The sequence below is a fragment of the Talpa occidentalis genome, unplaced genomic scaffold (assembly GCF_014898055.3).
Source record: "Talpa occidentalis isolate TD23 unplaced genomic scaffold, MPIMG_talOcc4v2.1 talOcc4.9, whole genome shotgun sequence".
Taxonomy (NCBI): domain Eukaryota; kingdom Metazoa; phylum Chordata; class Mammalia; order Eulipotyphla; family Talpidae; genus Talpa; species Talpa occidentalis.
This window is the reverse complement of record NW_023605305.1, coordinates 49,567,684-49,594,108: the sequence shown is the minus strand read 5'-3', so window position 1 is coordinate 49,594,108 and position 26,425 is coordinate 49,567,684. Positions and strand designations below refer to the sequence as shown.

At 36.5% G+C, this 26,425-nt stretch overlaps 1 protein-coding gene across 1 annotated transcript; it reads left to right on the top strand.

Annotated features, from left to right (window-relative positions):
* The first annotated feature begins 1,152 nt into the window (after window positions 1-1,152).
* On the top strand, window positions 1,153-23,741 carry ACADM (acyl-CoA dehydrogenase medium chain). Its single transcript, XM_037499497.2, has 12 exons — window positions 1,153-1,269; window positions 4,534-4,621; window positions 6,680-6,777; window positions 6,878-6,947; window positions 7,555-7,655; window positions 8,869-8,949; window positions 11,137-11,267; window positions 13,291-13,399; window positions 15,967-16,107; window positions 16,680-16,775; window positions 21,098-21,346; window positions 22,677-23,741. Exons 1-12 carry the CDS (start codon window positions 1,240-1,242, stop codon window positions 22,746-22,748), a joined length of 1,266 nt encoding a protein of 421 aa, XP_037355394.1. The 5' UTR covers window positions 1,153-1,239; the 3' UTR covers window positions 22,749-23,741.
* The last annotated feature ends 2,684 nt before the right edge of the window (window positions 23,742-26,425 follow it).

Genomic DNA, 26,425 nt, shown 5'->3' with positions numbered 1-26,425 from the left:
TTCCAGGACAAACTCTGTTTTCATTTTTGTAATATCCCTGGCACTGTCACTGTGAATTTAGCAATTAATTAATATCCTGCCTTGTATCCAAACGGAATAAATTCCCAACGGACAAAGTGGAAGGTTCTTGTAGGGTAATACAATGATAGGACACTGAAATTAAGCAGTTAAATTAAAACGAGATTATACACTGCATTAGCTTAGCAAAAGATAGATAAGCAAGTTAGTAAAAAGATTTAAGGGTGAGTGATGACGACCTAAAACTACAATGGTGGCAATAAAAAAGACAAACCCTGGGGATTATGGAAAACATTTCTTTCCAGGCTTGAATTTATTAGCTTTCACAAAGACCTATCCACACCCGGAGGGCTTTGCAAATCTCCCAGTTTTGTAATATCACAGCTATAACCTCTGAAATCAGTCTAGTTGGAAAAAAAGAGGGTGACTTTAAATAGAATTCAGGCAGACATTCAGTTCCAACACTCATTCGCGGGGGCAGGAGCTTTAGATAGGTTCATCTTGCACCTCATCTCCAAGGACACACGGCACATGCCTACAGACGGATAGCAATAAATTGCCCTGGAAATATTCAGAAAGATCAAATTACCTAAATGATTAAATTCCCCTTCTTTTTCTGAACCACAAAACACCCTTTAGCTAGGTCCAGCATGTGAGAGTAAAGTGTACTTTGAACGCTAAAAGGAGAAACAACTTGGGTTTGACAGATTTCTCCGAGTAAAGGTCAAGGCTGACGGCCAGGGAGATGCCACCGAGCCAGGTCTCGGTCTGAGGCTGCCCACAGTGCCCGGTCCACGCCCTCTCACCCAGATACCCAGCCAAGCCCGCGCCCCACCCCAGCACCCCCACCCCCGACTCCCCAGCCAGGGCCTGGGCCTCCAGTTCCTCCGTGCCCGCCCCCCACGGGGAGCTCCCTCTCCGCACAGCTGTCGTCTCAACTCCGAGATCCGCAGGGCAGCCGGGCATTTTCCAGGACCATCCTCAGGGGCAAGCTCAAGCTCCCGCCCAAGGTCGCGCGGACAGCGCCGGCAAGGTCACCGCGCGTGCGTCGGGCGGCCCCTCCCAGCCGCCCCTTTCCTACCGACCCCTCTCACGGAGGCCCCGCCCCGGCCCCGCCCCGGCCCCGCCCCGGCCCCGCCCACATCCACCGGGGGCGGGGCCAGGCCGAGTTTTGACCCGGCGCTGGGGGCAACTGTTTGAGTGGCCAGCTCTGCAATCAACATGGCAGCGGTGCTCAGGCGGAGCTGCGGGGTGAGGAGGAGAGCAGGGCCGCGGAGGCACTGGGGAGTGAGGGTTGTGGTTCTCCAGGGAGGGAGGCATGGACCAAAGTAGTTGCTGTAGGGACGGGTAGGCGGCTAAGGAGGTAGCCTGCCTCCGGGTAGCCTCGGCCCTATTATTTACCCGGCGGGCTGTGACGGAATTCCTATAGGGCGCCTCGTTTTCACGCCAGCCTCCCTCTCCCTGGAGGTCAGAATGCTTACTGGCTTTTAACGGCATCCTCGTGGCAGCTGCCCCCTACTAGGCGGCGTCCACTTCTTAGAATGTCCTTTTTCTCTTGCCTGGGAGCCCTCCAAATAGTTCCCCCAATAATCCCATAGTTTTCCGAAGTGAACCAGTCTCAATTGGGCGGAGTATAGGAACTAAACTGGCAGAGAATCTCTTGGAGGAAAGCTGCCCGCTCTCTGGCTCCAGCCCAAGAAGGAGAATCATAATGTGGATGCGATTCTGCAGTGGAGACATACTAGATACATACTACATGCATACTTCCTGCAAAGTCACGGGGAAAAAGTAAAATGGAACCCTTGGTCCTTGGGATACTTAATACCTCTAATGCGCTTCGGATTTTGCAATATGAGGGAGGTTGCTTCCATCTTGCAGGTGTTAAAAAAAAAAAACAACAGCCTACCGCGGACTTTTTGAACCTTGTCAGTGTATTGGGAAGTGTGTCTTACAGATGCTAATTTGTTTCAGTCACTAGATGCATTTTGCTATATTAAATATTATTGGAATGTTTACGCACTACTACCATTAACTGTCACTTATAAACGAGTTAAATCAATGTTACTGACCAGAAAAATAGCAATTTTGGAATTTAGAATAGTCCTAATGGATTGTAGCCCAGTATTAAGTGCTGTACAATGTAGTGGACTCTGAAGGCAGAAAAGGGGGAGAACATTTATTTTAATCATTTCAACAAATTATCGAGTAAAATTAGCCCCATTTTTCCAGGTTTGAAAAGAAACTATAGGAATTTTGTAACTAGTCCAGTGTGAAAAAGGGTTTAGTTCAAATTCAGTGATTCTAAACACCAAATAATGTTCTATTTCTTTATTTTGTGTCTACTAACCCATCTCTCTAATTAAATGACTAACAAATATATAATTAACAGATTGTTGGGTATTGTTACCTGACTGTGGCTACTTTAGTATTGTTTTACAAACATGTTTTTCTGAAGTCATATGTAAATTGACTTTCTGAAAACTATTTTAAATCCAGTAAGGATTCCCATAAGTTTCTTAGGAGACCATTTTACCTATTTTGTGAGGTCTTCTGTGTGATGTTTCTATTTATAGTAGTCATATATGATAGAGTCATACATACATTTTTAATAGTCAATTTGTTTGGTGTGATTTTTGTGGGATGTTTTCCTTTATAGAACTTAATAACCAGACTTAAGTTGAAAGAATGGTAACTAGGTAGGTGATAGCATAGACTCTTTTTTACTTTTTAAATGTATTCCTAATACTTTTATTGTTTTTGATGATTTTGAGAATAGGACTATTTCATTTTAAATATTTTGCTGTTGTGTAGAAAGTCAGCTGGCTTAGTGTTATGCAATATACTTGTTGCAACTAGCAGAGGCTCTTGATAGTAAATGCTAGAGTTAGAACCTGGTTTCGCTACCTAATAGCAGCGTGACTGTAGCCAATTTTGATCTTTCTGAGCCTCAGTTTTTTCATATGCAAAGCAGGAATAAAAGTAGTTTCTTAATCCTAGACTTGCCCTGAAGATTCAATGATTAATAGGTAGGATGTAACTAAACAAGAATGGGTTTGGTGTATAAGAACCAGAAAAACAATGTTTTACTTCCAAAATAAAATTAATGAAAATTGCAAAGTGTGAAATTTCATACTCTGCATCCAATTTTTCAAAATTGTAGTATAAACTGTTATTATTTTGAAAGGGCTGTTTAAATTAAGATATTTGAAAATATTGTCACTTTATAGGTGATTCTCTATAAGTTGAAATTGTTATTACAAAGTAGCCAGTTTGTTTTTACAGTTTTATGTTGAAAAACAAGCAAATTCAGTACTTCATCTTTTAGTATATTGTTCAACTTCTCTTTTCTTTCAATGTCCTACTTATTAGATTGGATTGCCTACACATAGTTCCATCAAAATCCTTTGAAATGAAAATTGTGTAATTTTGACTGTCCTCAAACCTTAATCAGGTGTTCACTATGGTTTTGTTTGGTAAATTTTTAAATGCAACTGTTTAGTTTTATGTACATTAAGTTGTCAGGAAAAATAAAAAATAGATTGCAAAGGAATAATACGTATATCCTTGATTATATATATATATATTTTTTTTAAGAGGCATGTTTTATTTATTTGTTTGTTTGTTTATACATGCACTGGGTACAGTCAGAAGCACGGGAGGGTGAGAGAATTCACCAGAGCCAGAGCGGGGAGCAGAGTAGGCAGAAGGACCAAGGTACACTGCTGAGGGGAGCAGCGGGCGGCAGGAGAGGTCTGCGCGCCATGTGGGACCCTCCTGGGAGCAGCCGGGGATGGAACTGGCGCCGCAGAGGCTGTGGGCAGCTTCGCAACCCAGCGCTCAACCGCTGCGCCACTGAGGAGGCCCGATTATATTGTTTTTATATAGCCTTTTGAAGGAATAGGAGCAAAGGTACGGATACTATTTTCAACTTTGTGAACCATATGGTCTCTATGACAACTATACAGCTCTGGAAAATGGGCAATACAGTGAGCAGCAATGGACAATACAGTGAGCTGTATTACAATAAAATTTTACTTATGAAAGTGGTGACTGCATAGTGTGCTGACCGCTGACTTAGAACATTCTAAGAATGCCTGTAGACTACGGCAGAAAATATGAAATGTGGTCTTAGGCTAATTTGTTTTATTAAATAGAGTAAGCTATCTTAGAAAAATGGGATTCCCAGAAGCATACCCAGGAGGCACACATGTATGGGGCATCACAATTGATGCACTAGATAGCTATTGAAAACAGTACAATATTTTCACTTTTTAAAAAAAAAAATTTCCTTTGATATATCTATTGAAACATTTGGTAATTAGCTTATTTAATATAGATATTAAATATAGATATTAAATTATTTAATATAGATATTAAATAACATTTGAAAGAATGTAATAACTTAAAAAACTGATTTTTAATATGTTCAAACAAGTTGCTGTGCTCATGGTTGTATCTCTTATTTGATTAAGGAATAATTTATCAAATTTATTTGAATAAAATTGTTGTTTACAGATCCTGAGAAGTATTTCACGTTTTGACTGGAGATCACAACATACAAAAGCTGCTGTGAAACATGAACCAGGATTGGGATTTAGTTTTGGTATATGTTTTATTCTGTCTGTTGATTTTATGAACTTGCATTTGCTTTTTGTGTGTTTATATATACACATACTTACATATACAGCTCTGTATATGTATTTGTCTGGACTGTGTGTGTAAACAAACTTAGTAATGTCTGTCAATGAGTAGAATCAGTCACCACCCACAGATTGCTCACTGTTACTCTCACTGATTCTTCCTGATCTCTTTTTCTTCACAATACGAAGAGCTGTCAGCATGCATCCATAATCCTGCCCTTTTCCTGGTATACAGCCCAAAGTAAATAACAATTTTAGTGATAACATATGAACACTCTTCAGTTTGGATATGTGAATGCAGCAAATATTTCTTAAAAACTTATCAGAAACACCAATCAGGTACCTGCTAGTAGTAAGCTGTGTCTGTTTTGGCCACCATATAGCTGAATTGCAGTTTTGTTGTTATTAGATGTACTTTTCAATCCTGGAACCAGGGAGCCATGTGTTAGAGGAAGAAATAAAGCTTTCCTTCCCCTTTCCTCTCTATAATGAAGACTTTAGGCAAAAAACCAAAATTGTAATTCCTATCTTTGATATCCTTGGCCTCCTGAAGTACTTCTGACTTCAGAATTAATACCTTTCTTGTGTTTAATTTCAATTCACTTGGTTTCAGAAAATAGTTAAAAAGGCCACTGAGATCATTAAGTTACACCCATGTACAAAATGCAGTCTCAGAATCTTCTGGAGTTACTTTTTTTAGTTTTTATTTCATCTTTGTAAGTTTTTAAAAATAGGATTAAGTGAAAATTTTCAAACAATGTGAGGATAACACTTTGTGGGACACTGGATCTTCATATTTCCTTGTTGAGATAAGAGTATTGATTCAATGTGATTGCTGTGTAGTTTTGGTTTGTCACACAGATTTACGTTGAGTAGTAAGGGATTAGCAGGAGAAATCTATGTTGGTTTGCTAAATGACAGAGGATCAGATTAGTGTTTGGGAGGGAGTTTGTGAAGCTCAAGTAAAGGAGTAGGGATGAGACCTATGATTAGTTGAATCTGGTTCTTTATAAAATAGGAATAGTATATACAACACAGGACTTATTTGCAGATTAAATTATTAATGTAAAGTATAATTTAATGTAATTAAATTATATATGTAAAGTTCCCAGTACATAGTGACAGGATCTAAGTAGGTTCTCAAATAATACATCATAGATCCCTGCTTTCTTTGCTCTTTACCCATCCACAACCTTGATGTGAACTGATTCCAATTTTAGAAATAAAGTGCAATCTAGAGAATACTGGACTGAAACTCTAATTATACTTTACTGCTAATTCATTGTAAGGTATGGGGCCATCATTTCCTCAGTGTGGTCTAAAGTTTCCTTATCTATAAAATGAGAAATATCATCTTACGCTATTCAGTTGAACATGAAAATTGTAATGCCTTTTACATTTTATTTCTCATGTCCCTCTCCAAATGATTATTTTTAAACTGTCTTGCTCATTCTTACTTTGTGCTTTTGCTTTCATTCTTCTTGCCTGAAACACCCTTTACTATAACTTTTAAATTTTACCTATCCTTCAATGTTGGATACAACCACATTAAAACCCATTAAGTGTGGATTTGATAAATGTAATACTGATTGACTCCTACCCCCAGTCTAGCCTCTTACTCTTTTCATTAATTTTATAGTAAGTATATAGTATATACTTAAGTTTTTTGGACACTACTTGTAGCATTATAGCAGTTTTATGTTACAATCTTTTTGAGAAACTTTTCCACCACTTTACCAGTTGCTTTGTGCTTTATAAATTTAAATTATGTGAGATTAAAAGAGGAGTAAAATTGAAATTATGGTATTGATTAATAATATTATGGTATTGATATAATAATATTTGGGGGGAAAAAAGTTTTATTTAATGGCACCAGAGAATGTCTCATCTTCCTAGTTAAATTGATTGTTGAGATCACACTGTCTGAGATACTAGTTATATCGATCCACATTCTGACTTCATAGGTCTTTTTTCTTCAACTCATTATCCTATTATAATGTTTCCTTAAAAACTTTCTTTAGACTTGACTGAGCAGCAGAAAGAATTTCAAGCTACTGCTCGTAAATTTGCCAGGGAAGAAATAATACCAGTTGCTGCAGACTATGATAAATCTGGCGAGGTAGGTATATACATCTTAAGGAGAGAAACGTTTTTAGAAGATGATCTAGATTTTAAATATAACCAGATTTTTTCCCCTTTATCTTTTTTTTTGCTTTTAGTACCCTGTACCCCTAATTAAAAGAGCCTGGGAACTTGGTTTAATGAATACACACATTCCAGAGAGTTGTGGTAAGCTTTCTTCAGATTTTTAAACCTAGCATGCATATGATCAAGAAAAACTTTAAACTCTACTCATTCTTTAAAGTGTTTGTTGCCAGTAAATGGCTTTCTACCTATGTCTCTGTTCAGACTTTAATATTTTTTTGCCAGCTTTCAAAAGCCTTATATTCATCAAAGGCATTTTTTTCCTCCTTTAAAATTGGTTCTATCCTTAACTTGATCTAAACTTTGGTACCTTTGTAGAGTTGGTTAATTTGTTCATTTATAATCTACCTTTAATTTTACATTTGACTAAGACTTTTTTTCTGTGAGATTTTTCGGGTCAAAGAGTTAAAGATTTAGCAGCATTGAATAAAATATTTACAAAATCAAGTTACAACAGAAAAATAGGTCCAGATTAAACATAGTAAGAGAATTTTTTGAAATTTATTTTAGAGAAGTATAATTTGTTACTGTGCTCCTAGAACACTTTTTTAGTTTATTGTATTACAGATACTGTATTTGCAAATTCTCATTTATAACCAATTAGTTCATATTGGAACTAATTAAATAGTTCATTTTTAATTCTGTTGTCTTGTATCACATAATGGAATCTTAAAATATTTTGATACTATAGGAGGTCTTGGACTTGGAACTTTTGATGCCTGTTTAATTACAGAAGAATTGGCTTATGGATGTACCGGGGTTCAGACTGCTATTGAAGCAAATTCTTTGGGTGTAAGTTACTTTGAAAATAAATTACCAAGCTGTGAGTTAATGTTAGTAAGACAGTTAACTGCTAATTTATTATATATGGTAGAACACAGTTTTGTTTAAAAATGAACACATGATTCTACAGTGAAGTCTGAAGTTCTTATTCAAAAATGGTCCTGTTGGGGCTCGCTGGTGGCACAAGGGATTAAGTCTCAGCACTATGAAGCTATCCACAGCCATTGTGGCCTGAATTCAATCCCTGGCCAGGGAGCTGACCCACATGGTGCAGCAGACCTCTCCTGTCTCTCCTGCTGCTCCCCTCAGTGTATTTCAGTCAGTCTGTCTGTTCTGATCCCCACTCTGCCTCTGGTGAATCCTCTCACCCCCTCCCCCCTGTACCTCTGGCCTGTCACCCAGCTCTTGTATGCATACATAAATCCATCTTTAAAAAAACAAAATGGGGGCCTCCCCGGTGGTGCAGTTGCAAAGCTGCCCGCAGCCTCTACAGCGCCAGTTCGATCCCTGGCTGCCGGTGAGGGTCCCACATGGTGCGCAGACCTCTCCTGCCGCGCCCGCTGCTCCCCTTAGCAGTGTACTTCATCAGTCTGCCTGTTCTCTCCGCTCTGGCTCTGGTGAGTTCTCTCACCCTCCTGCAGTTCTGACTGTACCCATTGCTTGTATGAATAAATAAATAAATCTTAAAAAACAAACAAACAAACCACAAAACAAAGAACAAAATGGTCCTGTTATCTCCAGTACATGGAGTCCTAGCTGTCCTTGCGGTGAAACTGTACATTTTGGCTCCTGTTCCTGGGTGAGTCTTAGGTAAAGGCAAGGCCAAGACCCAGTATTCAGGAAAAGCAGCAGGATGGCTTATTGTCAGTGCTGGCAATCCTAACATTTAATGAGCAATTCTTAGTAGACCTGATCATATATGTTTCTTCATTTAGCCTAAATTTGATTCTTTTATTTGTACATTTCACTATAGTAGATTTTTATATACTATATTGTGAACAACTCCTATGTGTAAGTTAATTTTATGAAAATACTTGGATTAACAGATTTATTTCATAAAGCCTTTATGATTTTACCACTCCGCTTAGAGGCATAATGAAAGGCAGTCCTTTAGACCTATCCCTTGGGGTAAAATAAATCTCTTGTTTTGAATAACAGCATCTCTGAATTTATGTAACTAGCAAAAGTACCTTGCTTTTTAAATGTCACTTTTCTTTGGTAGCAAATGCCCATTATTATTGCTGGAAATGATCAACAAAAAAAGAAGTATCTGGGAAGGTTGACTGAGGAGCCAATGATGTGTGTGAGTATGTGTATTTGCTGCTTTATTTCACATGCAAAGAATGGAAGAAAAGTACCATTTCTACTTTTTAATCTATATGAATACAAGGAGCTATAGAACATTAAGACAAAAAATTGGTAACCTATTTAGGTAAAATGATATTTCTGGAATGCCAAGAAAGTAACATCATAATCCTCTCGCTTATTTCCAGGAGAAAAATATCTAATTAATATTTGCCAGAAAAGTGTCAGAATAATCCTCTAGCCTATTAACATACCTAATGACCAAGGGAACTTTCTTTTTTAACTGCTATTCATTTATTCATTAATTACTTAATAGCTGAGTTCCACATCTGATGTTAAGTTTTGGTGTGTTCATTGAGTAGTTTGTTAACTCTCCAATTTCAGCCCAACTTCTCCCCTGACCTTTACCCTTGTCTGTTTCTTCTAGGATAGACTTAAATTCCTAAACTAATAAATATGTCCCAAACCAAACTATTTTCTCCTCACTCTAGTACTGTTTCTCTTCTAGAGTATTCCTAATTGGAAGTTGCCTAAACTAAAAAATTGAGAGTTATCATAATATCCTGTTTAGCTCCTCAACATCCTATGTCATAGGGATTATTGTGAGTTTTAAATGAGTCAAGAACTTAGAATAGCACCTGGAAGACAGTAAATTTTGTTGTTATTTCCCCCTAAATCTATCCTTTCTACCTTTGTAAAATAAACTATGTACATTGCAAATCTGTGTCACTTCTCTGCATTTACAAAAACACCCAGTGGTTCCATTTTCAGTGGCAGTGGCACCTGATACATTTTTTTAGTTTGTGAGCTCATTTTAGAATCCGGTTTCCTCAGGAAATGCATCTACTCCTCACTTTTGCATACTAGGGTATTCTGGATTCCCTTGAAGCCCATGTGATTCCTTAAGGTCCCATGTAGTAGGTGTAAGGGTTCCATAAACTTATGTTAAATGCATACAAGTTGACTTTCTAAGGAAATGGCATATGCCTCAACCTCTTGACCAGGTCTCTTGCCTTCTTCTTTAGCCTCTTTGCATGGCTTTTAGTTACACACTTTTTGTCAATGCAAGTACTGAACTACTAGTAGTTTCCCCTGCTGTTTCTTCTGTGCATTAGATCTGCTTGCCTCACTTAATTGTCCTTCAAGACTTACCTCTCCCAATGAGTTTTCCTTATTTCTCTCCACCCTCTTTACCACTCTTCACTTCCTACCACCTTATAAGTCAAAGTAGTCGTTTTTATTATCCATATTACCCTTAAGACTTTGATTTATTTTTTTCCAAACTGCTTGGAATTAAAATTAACCCTTAAGGTTTCTCTCTTTGTACTTTACATACCTTAAAAGACTAGTACTTGTGTCTTTAGGCCTTGTAACCATTGTACCTATCAGTAACTTCATTAAGTAGAACTTCATCTACTTAATGTTTGCCTTCTACCACTCCTTTTATCCATTACTGCTTACATCTTGTCACTCTGTTAAGAACCAAAAGTGATTCCCCTCTTGATACCAGGTAAACTTAACTTCTTCATGTAATATAAAGGGTTCTTTGTTATCTATTTCCCTCCTTTCTTTCCAGACTCATTTCCTTCCATTCTCTAACATGCACAGAGCTTACAAGTTATAGAACTCTGGTACTTTCATACTATAAACACTGAGTAACCCTGCTGTTTATCTCCAATTATCATTGCATATGTTATTACTTATGCGTGGAAGACACATTTGCCCTTTTCCCTACCCACAAAAATTCCTTTTTGTGACTTAAGTATCATTTCTAGCATCCTAAACTATGCTAGTTTCCCAAGCCCATTGAGAATGACTTTTGTACATAGACATATAATTAAATTATGATACTCTTCTCCATTACCACAGGAAGGTCTTAAGGATGTCTTTTACTCTGGTTTTCAAATCTCCTAGTTTGTAACCTACTGCACTTGTAAAGCTGAATTTAATTTAGATGAAGATATCTGACCTGTAAACTTTTGATAAGGTTTATTTGTTATCTTGCATCTAGTTTTAATTTCTATATTAAATGTTCTTATATTTAAGCAGTTTGATTCTCTAAGAAAACTTTTTAGATATTTTAATATATTTAAAATATTGACTTAAAAAGTAAAATGCAGTTCTGGTTTTAAACACTCGTAGTAATTAATGTTTGCCCTTTTTTCTCATTTTCATATTTTTAAAGGCCTACTGTGTAACAGAACCTGGAGCAGGCTCTGATGTCGCTGGTATAAAGACCAAAGCAGAAAAGAAAGGAAATGAGTATATTATTAATGGTCAAAAGATGTGGATAACCAACGGAGGAAAAGCTAATTGGTATGTTGTCTAAAACATCTCTGTATATTGCTTCTTTCTTACTTTATATTCAGAATCTCCCCGCTCTTCTTTATTATTAAACCATCACAATTAAGATGATTTTTATTCGTGGCCTTGGGAGCTTCATAAAAACCTATAAATACTAAAGTGATTTTCAGAAGCTATTTTAAAGCCCTTAACTGTTTCTTCAAATTAACACTCAGAAATTTAATTTGTAAAATAAAAGTAAACAAAACATCTACTCTGGCTGAATCTGGTTAGGAAAGCTAGAGCTCCATTACTTGATATACTATCTCTACTCTCTGTTTCCTGTATCAGCATCTCCTTGAAATCATTCCTTAAGACTCTGAGGAAAAAGAGAAAAAACACTGGTATAGCATTTTCTCTGATTCTGGGCAGTAAACAAAGATAGTCCTAATTTTTCTTTAGCAAAAATCTCAAAGATCCAAATACAGGTCCAAACATAATGTGAAATTCAACAAGGATCATAAACTCACTTGTATTAATACTAAATGTTGAAGAAAATATAGTTGATAACATTATTTGTGTGGAAAAAATGAAAGTTTAGTAAGTAACTGTAGGTTCAACAGGAATCAACAATGTGTTCTATCAGCCTCTAAAAGGCTAATGTAATTTTAAGTTGAAGAAATAGAAGCATAGCATCAAACCAAAGGATAAAATGGTAACAATTCTGGGCAACACATTTTTAGACATGCACTGACTCCATGGAATAAATTCAGAAGTAAGTAAATGATCTGCATAAGGAAGAGCATAGAAAACAGATCCTATGAAGAATAAAGGATTTAGGATTGGTTATTTTGGAAGAATTTTAAAATAATGTCATACAGAAAGAAGTGCAGACTTGTGCATTTGCTTTTGGAAGCCAGTTTAGAATTAATGACTGAAAGTTAGAAAATAGCTCAAACAGAAGGTAGAATATGACTCAACATAAGAAGAAATTTTCTAATATCCCTGTCCCATGTGTGTTAAGTTGTCATGGAAAATAATGTAATTTACTCTCAACTACAAATAGACTTTCTAGAAAGACTTTCTGGTGATTGGAAAAGTGAATTAAATGGGCTATCTTTCCGCAACTGCAAAAATTCTGATTCAATATGTGTGTGCTGTTTGGTGCATTTTCTGGCAAGTAAAATATTATTCCTGGAAATGAGTTTGTTAAGAAGTTTTTGTTTATTTTAAATGTATCTGTCAATCCCTTTAATGAATTTCTAGTAATGTGGGATGCTATGTCATTATCTTCAATAAGTCATCATAATATTAGCAAGTAATAAAAAAATGAAGAAATGATCAAAATTTATAAGTTGAAAAGAACCTAATAATGCAATTAGAAGTTTTATAATTTTAAGAACTCATCAAATACAAACTCTTCGTGTGCTAAAACAAAGTAGGTCAGTAAAACTATAGAGTAAATGATAATTTGTTTTAAGCATAGAAAATAAATTGTTTATGAAATTAAAAAAATCACGTGCTCCAGACAACGTAGAACATGGGTTACATGCATATATAGATGTTTTGCTTTTCTCCTCATGTTTTAAATCTTTCTGTGAAGAATTCTTCTAGAGGTAAAATCCAATAAATGTTCCTAATAATCATCTGTAACAAAAACAATCATTTTGCTACATAATTTCTATTTGCCCTCCTTTTCCTAGTAGCTTGTCTCTTAAAGAATTAAACTAGTTTTGGGAAAGAAAAAGTGCAGTTTCAACATGTATGGACCTTTTTTAAAAATTACCTTATGATAAAAGGAATTTTGAGTTTACAATTCGTACTATCAAAAATATTTAAATTCCATATTAGTGAAGCAGAACTGGACAGAAATACTAATTCTGCCAACATCATAAGTATGCGACTCAGACAACCTTTAAGCCTTTTTAATTCTTCATTTTTCTCATCTTTAAAATGGGGGAAATAATTGACGTTGTTGGGAGGGTTAACTAGGACAGCACTTAACCATGTGTCATCTCCTGGTATTATTATCATCATGTATCTCTATATGTACTAGGTATTTTCTGTTGGCACGTTCTGAGTCAGATCCTAAGGCACCTGCTAGTAAAGCCTTTACTGGGTTTATTGTGGAAGCAGATACCCCAGGAGTACAGATCGGAAGAAAGGTAACGTGTATATCTATTAGTGATATATGCCTCAAATATTATTTTAACAGTACATTTCAAAATTACAGTTTGTTTCCTTCATTGAATACATTGTGTTTGTATTAAGATGGAATAAAAATAAAGTTGTGTTTTGATGTTAACAGGTAAAATAACCTGTATATTGCTGATGGTTTTAAGCTGAAAATAGTCAAGTCATTATTTGGTAGAGTGACCATTCAGGTCCCAGTCTATGGCGAATACTAATAACAGATGTGAGGGAAAATAAAGCAGGAATCAGGGGCCTCCCTGGTGGCACAGAGGTTAAGGCTGAGAGCTATAGAAGCTATCACCAGCCACTGCATCACGAGTCCCATTCCCAGCCAGGGAGCTAACCCACATGGTGCAGTAGAATGCTCCTGTCTCGCCTGCTGCTCCCCTCAATGGTGTACTTCAGTAGATCTGCCAGTTCTGCTCCCCACTCTGTCTCTGGTGAATTATCTCATTCCTGTACCCCAGACCCATACCCCAGTTGTTGTATGCATAAATGAATCTTTAAAAAAGAAAATAAAGCAGGAATCAAACTGTCATTTATAAGGCCTGCCAGTAATAGAGTTTTAGCCATTTCAAAAGACTTTTTCCATTCTTTTTCTTTCCTTACAGCAACCTTTCAGGTAGGGTAAGTAGCATTAGGCCCAATTTATGGATTAAAACAATTTATGTATTAAAACAATCTGACATAAATTGAATATCACCATTATACATCACTAAGAGCAAAAGCTGTGCCTGAGAAAAGTATGGAAATGGCAGAGAGCCTCGAATGTGGGAAGCAAGAAAAAATTGATTTAAATAAGAAAAAGGCAATTTAAAAAAGGGTTGTAATGTTAGTCTGATAATTTAGCACTAATAGCATTCAAAGTGAACTAAAGAGAAAAAGTTTAAAATTTAACAAATGAAAGAAGAAATGAAATCATTTAATTAGTTCTAATGAGAACTAAGGAAGTATGATTTAAGATTATAATTTATTAGGAAGAGGAGACTCAGTCTTACAACTATAAATCTCTTTTGCAAAATGGATTTGTAAAAAAGAAAATTACTAAAATTACTATTAAAATTACTAAAATTACTATTAATTATCAAATATTGTCTATATTTAAGGCAAATGAAGGAATTATGGAAGTTAGAGTTACTAAAGTTTACATGATTATACTTTTTTCCTTCCAAATGAGAAAAAGTACAGATTATCTGGTCAGATATTAGATCCTAAGAGTGGCATAATCTGAACTGGAAAGGCTAGTTTGAATTGGCTAAATTATGTAAACTTCTAAACCAGTCATCTGTATATGTAAAATCTTATTTTATTAAAAGCTATCAGAATCTCTCTTGTACCCAATCCTCTTTAAAATGGAAGCATGTTACTAGACTCCATATGAGGAGTCACTTCTCTTTTAGGTCATAGAGTGTAAATGGCAGAAGGTACCCTACACATTATTTCTGTATGTTTGATGAATATTGAAACCAAGTGATTTACTCAAGGTTACAACATACTTGAGTTGAGATTAGTAATCAGGTCTCCTAGAACTTGCCCAGTGCAGTTTCTGATGCTCTATTGTTTTAAGCATATGTTTTAAAGGTAGAGTACGCTTTACAAATAAAACTTATTGAGACTGTTAGAAATAACAAAATGTAAGTACTAAAAATGAATAGACATAAGTTTTACTCATATTTCCTTTTCAGGAGTGGTTACTAGTGTGAAATAAAAATCCAACCAATTTTAAAGGTCTAGTTGGCTTTATTAAAAGATGGGTTCATGAATTGGACAGTATCCCACCAAGCAAGTAAGGAAGGCACTATAGAAGTGTACCTGGAAAATATTTATAGTTTGAAAGCTGAACAAGGTAATTAGCAAAAGAAAGGAAAGATTGGGCCTCCCCAGTGGCGCAGCGGTTGAGCGCTGGGTTGCGAAGCTGCCCACAGCCTCTGCGGCACCGGTTCGATCCCCGGCTGCTCCCCGGCCCCGGAGGAGGATCCCACATGGTGCGCAGACCTCTCCTGCCACCCGCTGCTCCCCTCAGCAGTGTGCTTCGGTCCTTCTGCCTGCTCTGCTCCCCGCTCTGGCTCTGGTGAATTCTCTCACCCTCCCGCGCTTCTGACTGTACCCAGTGCATGCATAAACAAAACAAACAAATATAATAAATAAATAAATAAAAACATGCCTCTATAAAAAAAAAAAAAAAAAGAAAGAAAGGAAAGATTATTTCAGGCAAAACCACCTTCCCTTAGAGGAAGGTAAGGGATTTTCATCTTGCAGATTACCTCACTAGTGCTGACCAAGAAATTCCAGTGTTATTAGTTTAAATTTCTACTTTTAGCAGAGATAGGTATTCAGTTAGGTAAGTATTAAGTCTTGGTGGGACATGGCATGAATGACTTCATTTTGGGCCTTTTGTTTCTTTTGTAACAGATATTGAAGGCCATAGTTTGTTAAACCCGGTCTAGGTAATAGCTCAAAATCATAAAACAGTTACTAAAACAAAAAATTCATGCTAGGTCAAATGGTATTCTATAGCTTATGTTGTTTCTCTTTTTAGGAAATAAACATGGGCCAGAGATGTTCTGATACAAGAGGAATTGTCTTTGAAGATGTGAAAGTGCCTAAAGAAAATGTTTTGATTGGTGAGGGAGCAGGTTTCAAGATTGCAATGGGAGCTTTTGATAAAACCAGACCTCCAGTAAGTATTATGATTTCATAATCTGTATGGAGTCTTTTTATTGACTACATTTAGTATGCTTGGTTGTATATTTTTTAAAATCTGCTTTTATTAAGGATGGAGAGATATTGTTGTTATTCTTTATATTTTAGGCTTCTTTAACTCTCTTGCTGCATGTTATAGAAATTCTTTTAGCAAATACACAATTGCAGTAGTTGATGCTAGACTTAGAGAACGCTAGGCAGTTTGCGCTTGATTTAATCATTCCTATTGATGGTACTCATTTCCTCTCTTCTCACTCATTAAGAATATTTCCCCTAAGGAGCTTTTCCTTGTTAAGCAGAAAGAATGATTTGTCTTCATGCTTGGATCTTGTTCCTTACCCAGTCTTCCATTAACCTTTAATTCCTAATAATGTAAATTAAAATATTTATTCTTTCCCCCTCTCTTCCCTTCCCCCATTCTCATTGCCTTAAGGTTTTTGTCATCTTCTCTTTTTCTAATCCTTAACATAGACTGTTAGGCAAAGAGCCATTGTACTCTGCGTTTTAAAGACATTGTGAATTTTACTTTGTTTTATATTAAAATACTAGGTGGCAGCTGGTGCTGTGGGACTTGCACAAAGAGCTTTGGATGAAGCTACCAAGTATGCCCTGGACAGGAAAACTTTTGGAAAGCTGCTTGTAGAGGTAATTTTTTTTTTTTAAGATTTTTTATTTATTTATACAAGAACTAGGGTACAGGTCAGAGGCGTGGGAGGGTGAGGGAATTCACCAGAGACAGAGTGGGGAGCAGAACAGGCAGACAGACTGAAGACACTGCTGAGGGGAGCAGCGGGCGACACAGGAGAGATCTGCCACATCATGTGGGTATCTCCCTGGACTGCTGGGAATCAAACCCATGCTGCAGAGGCTGTGGACAGCTTCACAGCGTGGCGTTCAACCCGCTGCCACTGGGGAGGCCCGGTAGAGGTAATTTTAATGTTGTGCTTACTTCATCCAAATGTAAAGACATTCATTTTCATCTAATTATTTGAAAGTTATCTTTAACTACAAACGGTTTTATTTCTACTTTGGTAGCAAGAAGATAATGTGATGTATCAGGATGGGTTTCAAGAGTAGATTTCTTTTAAACTATGCCACTAACAGTTGTCCACTCAAAGAATTATGTAAATTATGAAGAAAAGGAAGAGCTAATATTTATTTTGTTAGTGCCTGTTATATATCTGACAATGTGCCATGTTTTTCATTTTTTTTTTTAATCGAAGTTACATGGTTTACAGCATTGTGTTTTAGAGTTATACCCCCTTCAGAAGTCATTACTGGCTTGCACATGCCACCACAGAATCTGTAGTCTACCAACATAAACTATTGTTCTTCCTCCCCACTTTGTTTTTGCTCCTCCCCTCTCCTTGTAGCCTCAATTCTACTGTCTAGTTTCTAGGGTTTGTTATTAGTTTAAGTTTATCTGGCTCTTTGTTTTATTTCTCTATATTCCACATAAAAGTGACATCTGGTATTTTGTCTTTCTCTTTCTGATATTTCACTTAACATAATCTACAGCTCCATCCATGTTGTCTCAAAGGGCAAGAATTTATCTTTTCAAAAGCACAGTAATATTCCATTTTGTGAATATACCACTTCTTGCTGATCCATTCATCTGTTTTTTTTGGCACCTTGGTAGTTTCCATAGTTTGGCTATTGTAAATAGTGCTGCAGTGAGCATAGGCATGCGTATTTCCTTTCATAGGCATGTATATTTCCTTTCAAATTAGTGTTTTTATATCCTTTTTTTTTTAAATTATACGTAATTTTTTTTTAAAAACTTATTTATACAAGAACCAGGCCAGATTCACAGGAGGGTGAGAGGATTCACCAGAGACAGAGTGGGGAACAGAACAGGCAGACTGATGAAATACACTGCTGAGGGGAGCAGCAGGCACAACAGGAGAGGTCCGCCACTCCATGTGGGACCCTCACCAGCTGGTGGGGATCAAACCGGCACTACAGAGGCTGCGGACAGCTTCACAGCGCGGCGCTCAACCGCCTGTGCCATTAGGGGAGGCCCGGTGTTTTTATATATTTTTTTTTTAAGGTTTTAAAAATGTATTTATTTTCTTTTTTTTTTTATAATAAATTTTATTTTCATATTCCCCAATCCCTCCCCTCCCGCCCCCTACCCCCCATAGAGTGTCTCTGGTTCATAGTTTTTTGCTGATTTTGATTTTCACTTTCTTATAGTTATTCATTTTCCTGGTCCCTTATTTAAGTTTTCTAGATTTCTGCTATGAGTGAGACCATCCGGTATTTTTCTTTTTCTTTCTGGCTTATTTCGCTGAGCATGTTTTTATATTCTTAAGGTAGATACCTAGGAGTGAAATGCTGTTTCATTTGGTAGATCCATTTTTAACCTCTTGAGAACTGTTCCATAGGGGCTGGACCAATCTACATTCCCACCAACATTGTAAGAAAGCTCCTTTTTCTGTACATTCTTTTTTTTTTTTTTTTAAAGATTTATTTATGTATATTACGATCTGGGGTACAGGCCAGAGGTCCACACCTCTGGGGGTGAGAGGATTCACCAGAGACAGAGTGGGGAACAGAACAGGCAGATTGACTGAAATACACTGTTGAGGGGAGCAGCGGGCAAGACAGGAGAGGTCTACTACACCAATGTGGGTTGCTCCCTGGCTGGCCGGGGATTGAACTCGTGCTGCAGAGGCTGCATATCTCTTCATAGTGCTGTGCTTAACCCCTTGCGCCACCAGGGAGGCCCATTTTTTTCTGTACATTCTTGCTAATACTTACTGCTTCTGGTCTTTTTAATGTGGGTCATTCCCAGATATGAAGTGGTATCTCACTGTGATTTTGATTTACATTTTCCTGAGTATAAGTGATGAGGATTTTTCTTGTGCCTGATGGCCACTTGTATGTCTTTATTGGAGGAGGTGTGCCACACATATTAAATATATTATCTAATTCTCCCTGTGCTAGACTAGTTTTGGTAGTACTGTAATCTTAATTAAAGATCAGGAAATTGAAAATCAGAAATATTAAATGATTTGTCCAAGGTCACAAACTTTGTAAGCCACAGATCTAGGACTCCATTTCATACTCTTAATCCATATCATTTCTCTTGTCTTCTGAACTACTAAATAATTTTAGTACTAAAGAATCATCGTGTTCTTAATTCTCTGCACATCTCTTCAAATATTGACTCGCTCCCCTTATCTGTATTTTCTCCTCCTGTAACTTGTTATATGTTATATTATGAACAAATACCTCATTTCTGTCCTCAGATGTCAGTGGTTCTCAAACTATGATGAAAGATCAGATTGTTTTTAATTTACAATTAATCTGCAACTTTTTCATCTTTGATTTTTTTTTAGTTTTTTCATTTTTAGAATTTGTATTCAGTTCTTTTTCAATTCCATGCTTTTTTTAAATGGTGATACGTTTTCAGTATAGCTTCTCTTTCTCTTTTACTTCCCTAATTTTATTATATATGTATATATACAAACACGACTTCATTTAATTACTTTCAGAATTTTCTTCTGTATCTCAAGTACTTAGGGGCCTAATCTTTCTATCTTGATTTTTCCTTGTAAGCAAAGATAATATCTTTCTACAGAAGATATATTCCTTCAATGCACTGAGGAAGCATTCTAGAGTTTCACATCTTTAATGTCTTGATAGTTTTATCAGGCACTCCAGAGGAATCACCATTCTAAGAACTATTTCTCCACTTGGAGAGTCCCATACCACAGAGTGCATACTTAAAGAGACACATTTCTGGGCCTCCCTGGTAGTGCACGGGGTTAAAGTCTCCAACTATCACCAACCACGGAGGCATGAGTTTGATCCCTAGCTGGGGAGCTAACCCACATGGCACAGCAGACCTCTCCTGTCTTGCCCTCTGCTCCCCTTAAAAGTATATTTCAACAGATCCTCCTTTTTTGCTTCCCACTCTACTCTGTCTCTGGTGAATTCTCTCTCTCTCTCACCCGTCCCTGCACCTCTGGCCTGCACCCTGTTCTTGTATGTGTAAATAAATCTTTAAAAAAAATTTAAAAATGGGGCCTCCCTTGGTGGCACAAGGGTTAAGTCTCAGGACTATGAAGTTATCAGTAGCCAATCCCTGGCCAGGGAGCTAACCCTGGCTCAGCAGACCTCTCCTGTCTCACCTGCTGCTCCCCTCATCAGTGTATTTCAGTAGATCCCCCCATTTTGCTCCCCACTGTGTCTCTGTGAATCCTCTTACACCATCCCATCTCCCCACACCTCTGGCGTACATCCCCATCTCACAAATAAAATACAATAAATCTTTAAAAAAAAACAACCACCAGTCAGTATTCTTCAAAAGTGCTGAGGTCATGAAAGACAAGAAAAGAATGGAGTCCTAGCAGCATGGGGAAGACTAGGGAGAAATAACTAAATTTTATAATGTAACCCTGGATAAGATTCTTCAACAGAAAAAGGACATCAGTGGTAAATTTGGCAAATTTGAATAATGTATATAATGTAATTAATGATAATATTTTACCAATATTGATGTCCTGATCTTGATCATTATACCATATAGTTTTTTAATATGTTAACTTTAGAGAACTAGAGTGTACCTTTTTATTTTTATTTTTTTTTTAAGGATCCATTCATTAATGCACACAAGCACTGGGGTACAGGTTAGAGGTATGGGGGGTAAGGGGATTCACCAGAGACAGAGTGGGGAGCAGAACAGGCAGATTGACTGAACTAACAGCTGAGGGGAGCATCGGGCGAGCTGGGAGAGGTTTGCTGTGCCACGTGAATTGCTCCCTGGCCAGGGATTGAACTGGTGATGCAGTGGCTGTGGACAGTCTCATAGGTTGCATCTTAACTTCTTATGCTGCCAGGAGGCCCCTGGAGTGTACCTTTTTAAATCTAAAATTGGTTTTAACACTAAAAAAATTCTGTGAGAAAAAATTTCAAATTAGTACATAAATATCCTTAAACTTTTTTCTTTTCAATTCTAGCATCAAGGGGTATCATTTTTGCTGGCTGAAATGGCAATGAAAATTGAACTTGCTAGAATGGGTTACCAGAGAGCAGCTTGGGAGGTTGATTCTGGCCGCCGAAATACCTACTATGCCTCTATAGCAAAAGCATATGCTGGAGATATTGCAAATCAGATAGCTGCTGATGCTGTACAGATTTTTGGAGGCAACGGATTTAATACAGATTATCCCGTAGAAAAACTAATGAGGGATGCAAAGATCTACCAGGTAAGGTTAAAAATGGTTTTTGTTGTTTTTTAGGGTACAGGATATTCATAAATGACACAGTGTATTTTTCATTATTTAGAGGTTTTATGCTAGTAATTATAAATGACCTCATAGATGGCTGAGAGCTCAAGTTTTTGAAACTAGTTAACACATGAAAGAATGTTACTTTTAAGTTGATGCCTTAAGGGAGAATAGGTTAACAAAGTAAATGTACAGACATGTGCAGTATGTCTGGAACAGCCTTCTTTAACTCTTAACATCATAGCTAATCATAACCTGCCCTGTGCTCTTTTAAAAATGTACATTTCAAAAAAAAATGTACATTTCACTCAAAATTATTTATTTTTGAATCTTGCCTGAGAACTCCCCAGTAAGCCATATTTGGGGAGTTAAAAAACAACATTAAGAGACAGTGACAAAATACTCTGTCTCCTAAATTAAATTGGTGACTAGAAAAACTTAAGAAGGAGTAATTTACTAAATAAGATAAAAATGACCATGTTCACCACATAATTACTTAAGTAATTATAACCCATGCACCACAGTATATCTTCTTTTGCTTCCTTTTACCTTTAGCATATAATTTGAAAAATTGAGTCCTCTGCAATCTAGAGATAGAATCATAGAATGCTAGTGTGAGAAGGAATTCAGACATTATAACACAGCCTCTTGATTTAGACAGGAAATAACTAAGGACCAAAATTTGTTACAGGTTTATCTTATGATGCTTTCCCTCTTTTGGAGCCTATAATCATTATAATTCTTAATACTATCAGTCACTTAACTTTTTTCTCTGCTATCTGATGAGAAGATGAATAAACAAATTATTAGAGTTAGAAGTTTAAACTGGAAATGAGGTCTGGCTGTGAAGATTATTTTAGGTGAACAAAACCAAATCCTATAGCATCTTTTTCTTTAGCAACATCGTTCCTTAGGCAGAAGAGACAAAATCAGGTTTAAGAGTAAGAGTAGAACATGATTTAAGGTGACATATAACTAATAATAGTTCAGAAAATTTGCGTGAATATTTTAGCAACATTAAATTTTTTTCCAAGCCTTTTGAAATAATAATATACTTTTATTTGATTTTTTAAATACTCTAATATTTTGATAAGTGGCTTTTAAAATAACTTTAACTAATCTTTAGGGAATTACACATTTTCATGGGTTTCACAAAATCAGCTTTGAAATCACTATATACTGCAGACCCTGTATGTTTGATTTGGTTTGATATTATAATAGAATTTATATTATTATCCAAAATCTTAAGTAAACTGAATTATGTATATACTGAAAATATTTAACTTACATTTATAATTTTTTCTTGCAGATTTACGAAGGTACAGCACAAATTCAAAGGCTTATTATAGCCCGTGAACACATTGGCAGGTATAAAAATTAACAAGATTGCTACAGAAACATGGTTTATGATTGTGTTTTTACAACACAATTCCCTAAGCTCCAGAAAAATAGAAAAGGGCTTTCATATTTTTCCAGTAAAAATTTTTAAGTAAAAACTTCTACACTAAATCTATGCAACTATTGTAATGTTTTTTATTTTTATTTAACTATGTCTAGCTTTTTCTCAAATAGATTTGGTTTCATTCAAGTTATTTTTTGTCCTTAGTATCACCATACTTGAGTTATGTTAGCCTAGAAAAATACATTTGTTGGGCCTCCCGGGTGGCGCAATGGGTTGAGTGAAGCACTGTGAGGCTGTCTGCAGCCTCTGCAATGCGAGTTCCATTTCCGGTTGGCCAGGAAGATTCCCACATGGTGTGGCAGACCGCCCGCTGCTCCCCTCAGCAGTGCTTTCAGTCTGTCTGCCTGTTCTGCTCCCCATTCTGTCTCTGGTGAATCCTCTCACCCTCCTGCGCCTCTGGCCTGTACCCCAGCTGTTGTATAAATAAAAAATAAATCTTAAAAAAAATTTGTTTTGCTATTTTGACCTCTTAAAATAACAGAAACTTCCAGTGACCAATAAATCAGCATATGAAAGTATTCAGATTATCCAAAATTTGTATTGGAAAACTATATTAGGATTTGGATGCTGTTAAATAACTTTTTGAAAGTTTAATGAAATTATATTAAAGGAGGTCATTTTACTATAATTTAGGAAGCATATTGTTTTCAATTTGAGACAGTAACTATCAAAAATGTAATGTTCATAATCCATTATACAACAATCAGAAGATATTTGAAAATCTTATTTCATTCTGAGTCAACATTTCACTTGCCTTATGTTAAATAAATCAATGAAACTTGGCTTAAAATATTTTTCTAAGACTTTGTTTCTGGGTAGCTTTTGGTCTGTTGTACACAATCTTATTTCTTGTGCATACATTATGAATAGAAATATAAATAAAATTGTCTGTTTAGAGCTAATTAGTGTATCTGTATTCTTTCCAGGAAGCTTTATTATTTCATGTAATAATGTATACTGGATTTATTTAGTATAATGGAAAAAAGGTTTTGATTTTGAGCTGCATGGTTACCTGCCCATTTTTCATTAGATTATATTATTAGATATCTCAGAAAATACAAAATAATGTAAGAAAAATTTTCATGAATTTGCTATTTCTTTATAATTGTAAACATCAGTTACTTCTAAAATATGTTAACTGGTATTTCTGTCACCACTTCTGATTTTCTGACTGTGACACCAGTTCAGTAGAATTCCTCCAGCTCAATACTACTCTGACGTTAACTCAGAACAGTTAGCATCAGACTCCACTCCATAAGACTACCTTCATTTCGGACACTAGTCACAAGTACTGATCCCAGGCGACTCAACATTCACCAATCAAAAAAGATAAATCATGCCTTTTGCATCAACATGGATAGATCTGGAAGGGATTATGATAAGTGAAATAAGCGAGGAGAAAGATAAATACCAAATGGTAGCACTTATATGTGGAATATAGAAAAACCAAACAAAGCATCAAGCAAAGACAAACTAAAATCAACGCTTGAATACTGATCTGATGCATCCAAGAGAAGAGAGAGAAGGGGCGGTGGGGGGGTGGTGTGGATGGGGGGTGGGGGGGAGGTGAGAAGGAAAAGTGCAAGGGACTGTGGGAGAGGATTTATGGTTGTTTTGGTGGTGGGAGAGCTACATTGATCACACCTAAGGGGAGAACTCCTAAATAATCAAAATACTAACAGAAGTGTAAAACAATATTACTTCATTATTAAAAAAATAAAAAATGAAATGAAATTCCAGTTTATAAAAGTAGTCCAATAAATTGAAAGCTAGAGATAGCTTAAGAAATAAAAAGGGCTCCCTCATATGGCCATAGAAATAGAATATTACAACTGTATAAAAATATTCCAAACATAACCATAACCATGATTAAGTTTTTATCATTACTTCATTGAGTATCTGTAATTGTTTTGCTGGATCATGGACCCATGAACTGCTTTCTAGAAACTCAACTTCCAGACTATGTAGTCCTAGAAATCCTAAATCAGTCCACTTGCACAGTGTCAAGTTTGTCTAAGATATGTCTACTTTGTTTTCCTCTCCTCCCATTGCCTCCTGTCCCTCTCCCCTCCCTTCCCCTTCCTATCCAAAATAATAAGCGAGGGCTCCCTGGTGGCGCAAGGGGTTAAGATACAACCTATGAAGCTATCCTCAGCCACTGCAGCATGAGTTTGATCCCCTGCCAGGGAGCTACCCACATGGTGCAGCAGACCTCTCCTGTCTCACCCGCTGCTTCCCTTGGCAGTGTATTTCAGTCAGTCTGTCCCCACTCTGTCTCTGGTGGATCCTCTCACCCCCCACAACTCTGGCCGGTACCCCAGTTCTTGTATGCATAAAAAAATCTTTAAAAAAACCCAAAATAATAAGAGAAAAGAATAGATATGTCCATTTAGAAGTCTGCACCCAAGAAGAGACTATTCTTTCAACTATCTAGCTACAGTTCGAAGTCTCTAATCCTTTCCAGCAGGCTCTGAGACTTCCTCTTCCTGTATGCACAGACTTTGGCCTGTAGCTTATAGCAGTTTTCAACTAGCATCAGAGAAAAAAATATACTATAGGATGACTGTCTTAGTTTGGGCTGATGTAATAATAACATAGATTGAATGGCATAAACATTAAACATACTTGTTCTGGGGACTAAGAAGCCAAAAGTACTGGCCCTCTTCTATGTTGTAGACTGCTAACTTCTCACATTCTCACATGACAGAAATAAAATGCTCCACGCAAACCCTTTCATAAGATCACTAACTCCACCCTCCTAAGGTAGTTATCTTACAAAGGCCTCACTTCCCAATACCATTCATTACATTGGGCATTAGGATTTCAATATATGAATTTTTGGAGGCCACATTCATTTCATTCCAATGACTAAGACTGAAACTTGCAGTTATTTACTATATTTAATATCAGAATGGAAGTGAATAAAAATTTCTGCAGCATAGTGCATAACTATTTCAGAAGCATTTAAGCATTATTTCCCCTAAGGAAAACAAGAGCATTGATAAATCTCCAGGGTCTTCTCCTAAAGTATAAATTTTTGGACGTATTAATAAAATTTTACCTACTCAAATTTAGCTAAGAAAGGCTAAGTTGACCTGATTTACTTACCAACTTTTTCTATGAAGCTCTCACAATAGAGCTGGTAATTAAGAAATATGGGACACATGAAACAAACTTAGTAATTTTTAGTATCTTTTTATAAGGTGAAAAAAACCCAGATTTTTATGATTTTCCAGGCCCCTTCCTCAGAAAATGTTAAAGATACAATAAGTGTAAAATAGATTGGAAATTTTTATTTTTCTGAATTTATGGTTTTACCTTGGAAGGGCAAATCAAGAGATGTTAGAAACATTTGCTTAGAAGATAATAAATGAATCTTATTTGTAGGAAAACAACTAAAACACTGGCAAATACATTGAGGTGATTGGAGTGTTCTTTAAGAGTTAGAGATATCACTTGATCATAAAAAAGTTCAGCTCAGTATAAACAGGTAATTCTAGGCTTAATTGCCTTTAACTAATAAGTGGCTTCAAAGTATAAATGGGAATATCAAAGAATTTCAGGGAAATTAACTCATCAGAGTAGATTCAACACTC

Excerpts from the sequence above, each read along its gene's own strand:
- ACADM (XM_037499497.2), top strand. The coding sequence starts at position 1,240 with ATGGCAGCGGTGCTCAGGCGGAGCTGCGGG. Across the intron at positions 8,950-11,136 it reads CTGAGGAGCCAATGATGTGT|GCCTACTGTGTAACAGAACC; the intron begins GTGAGTATGTGT and ends ATATTTTTAAAG. Across the intron at positions 13,400-15,966 it reads GAGTACAGATCGGAAGAAAG|GAAATAAACATGGGCCAGAG; the intron begins GTAACGTGTATA and ends TTCTCTTTTTAG.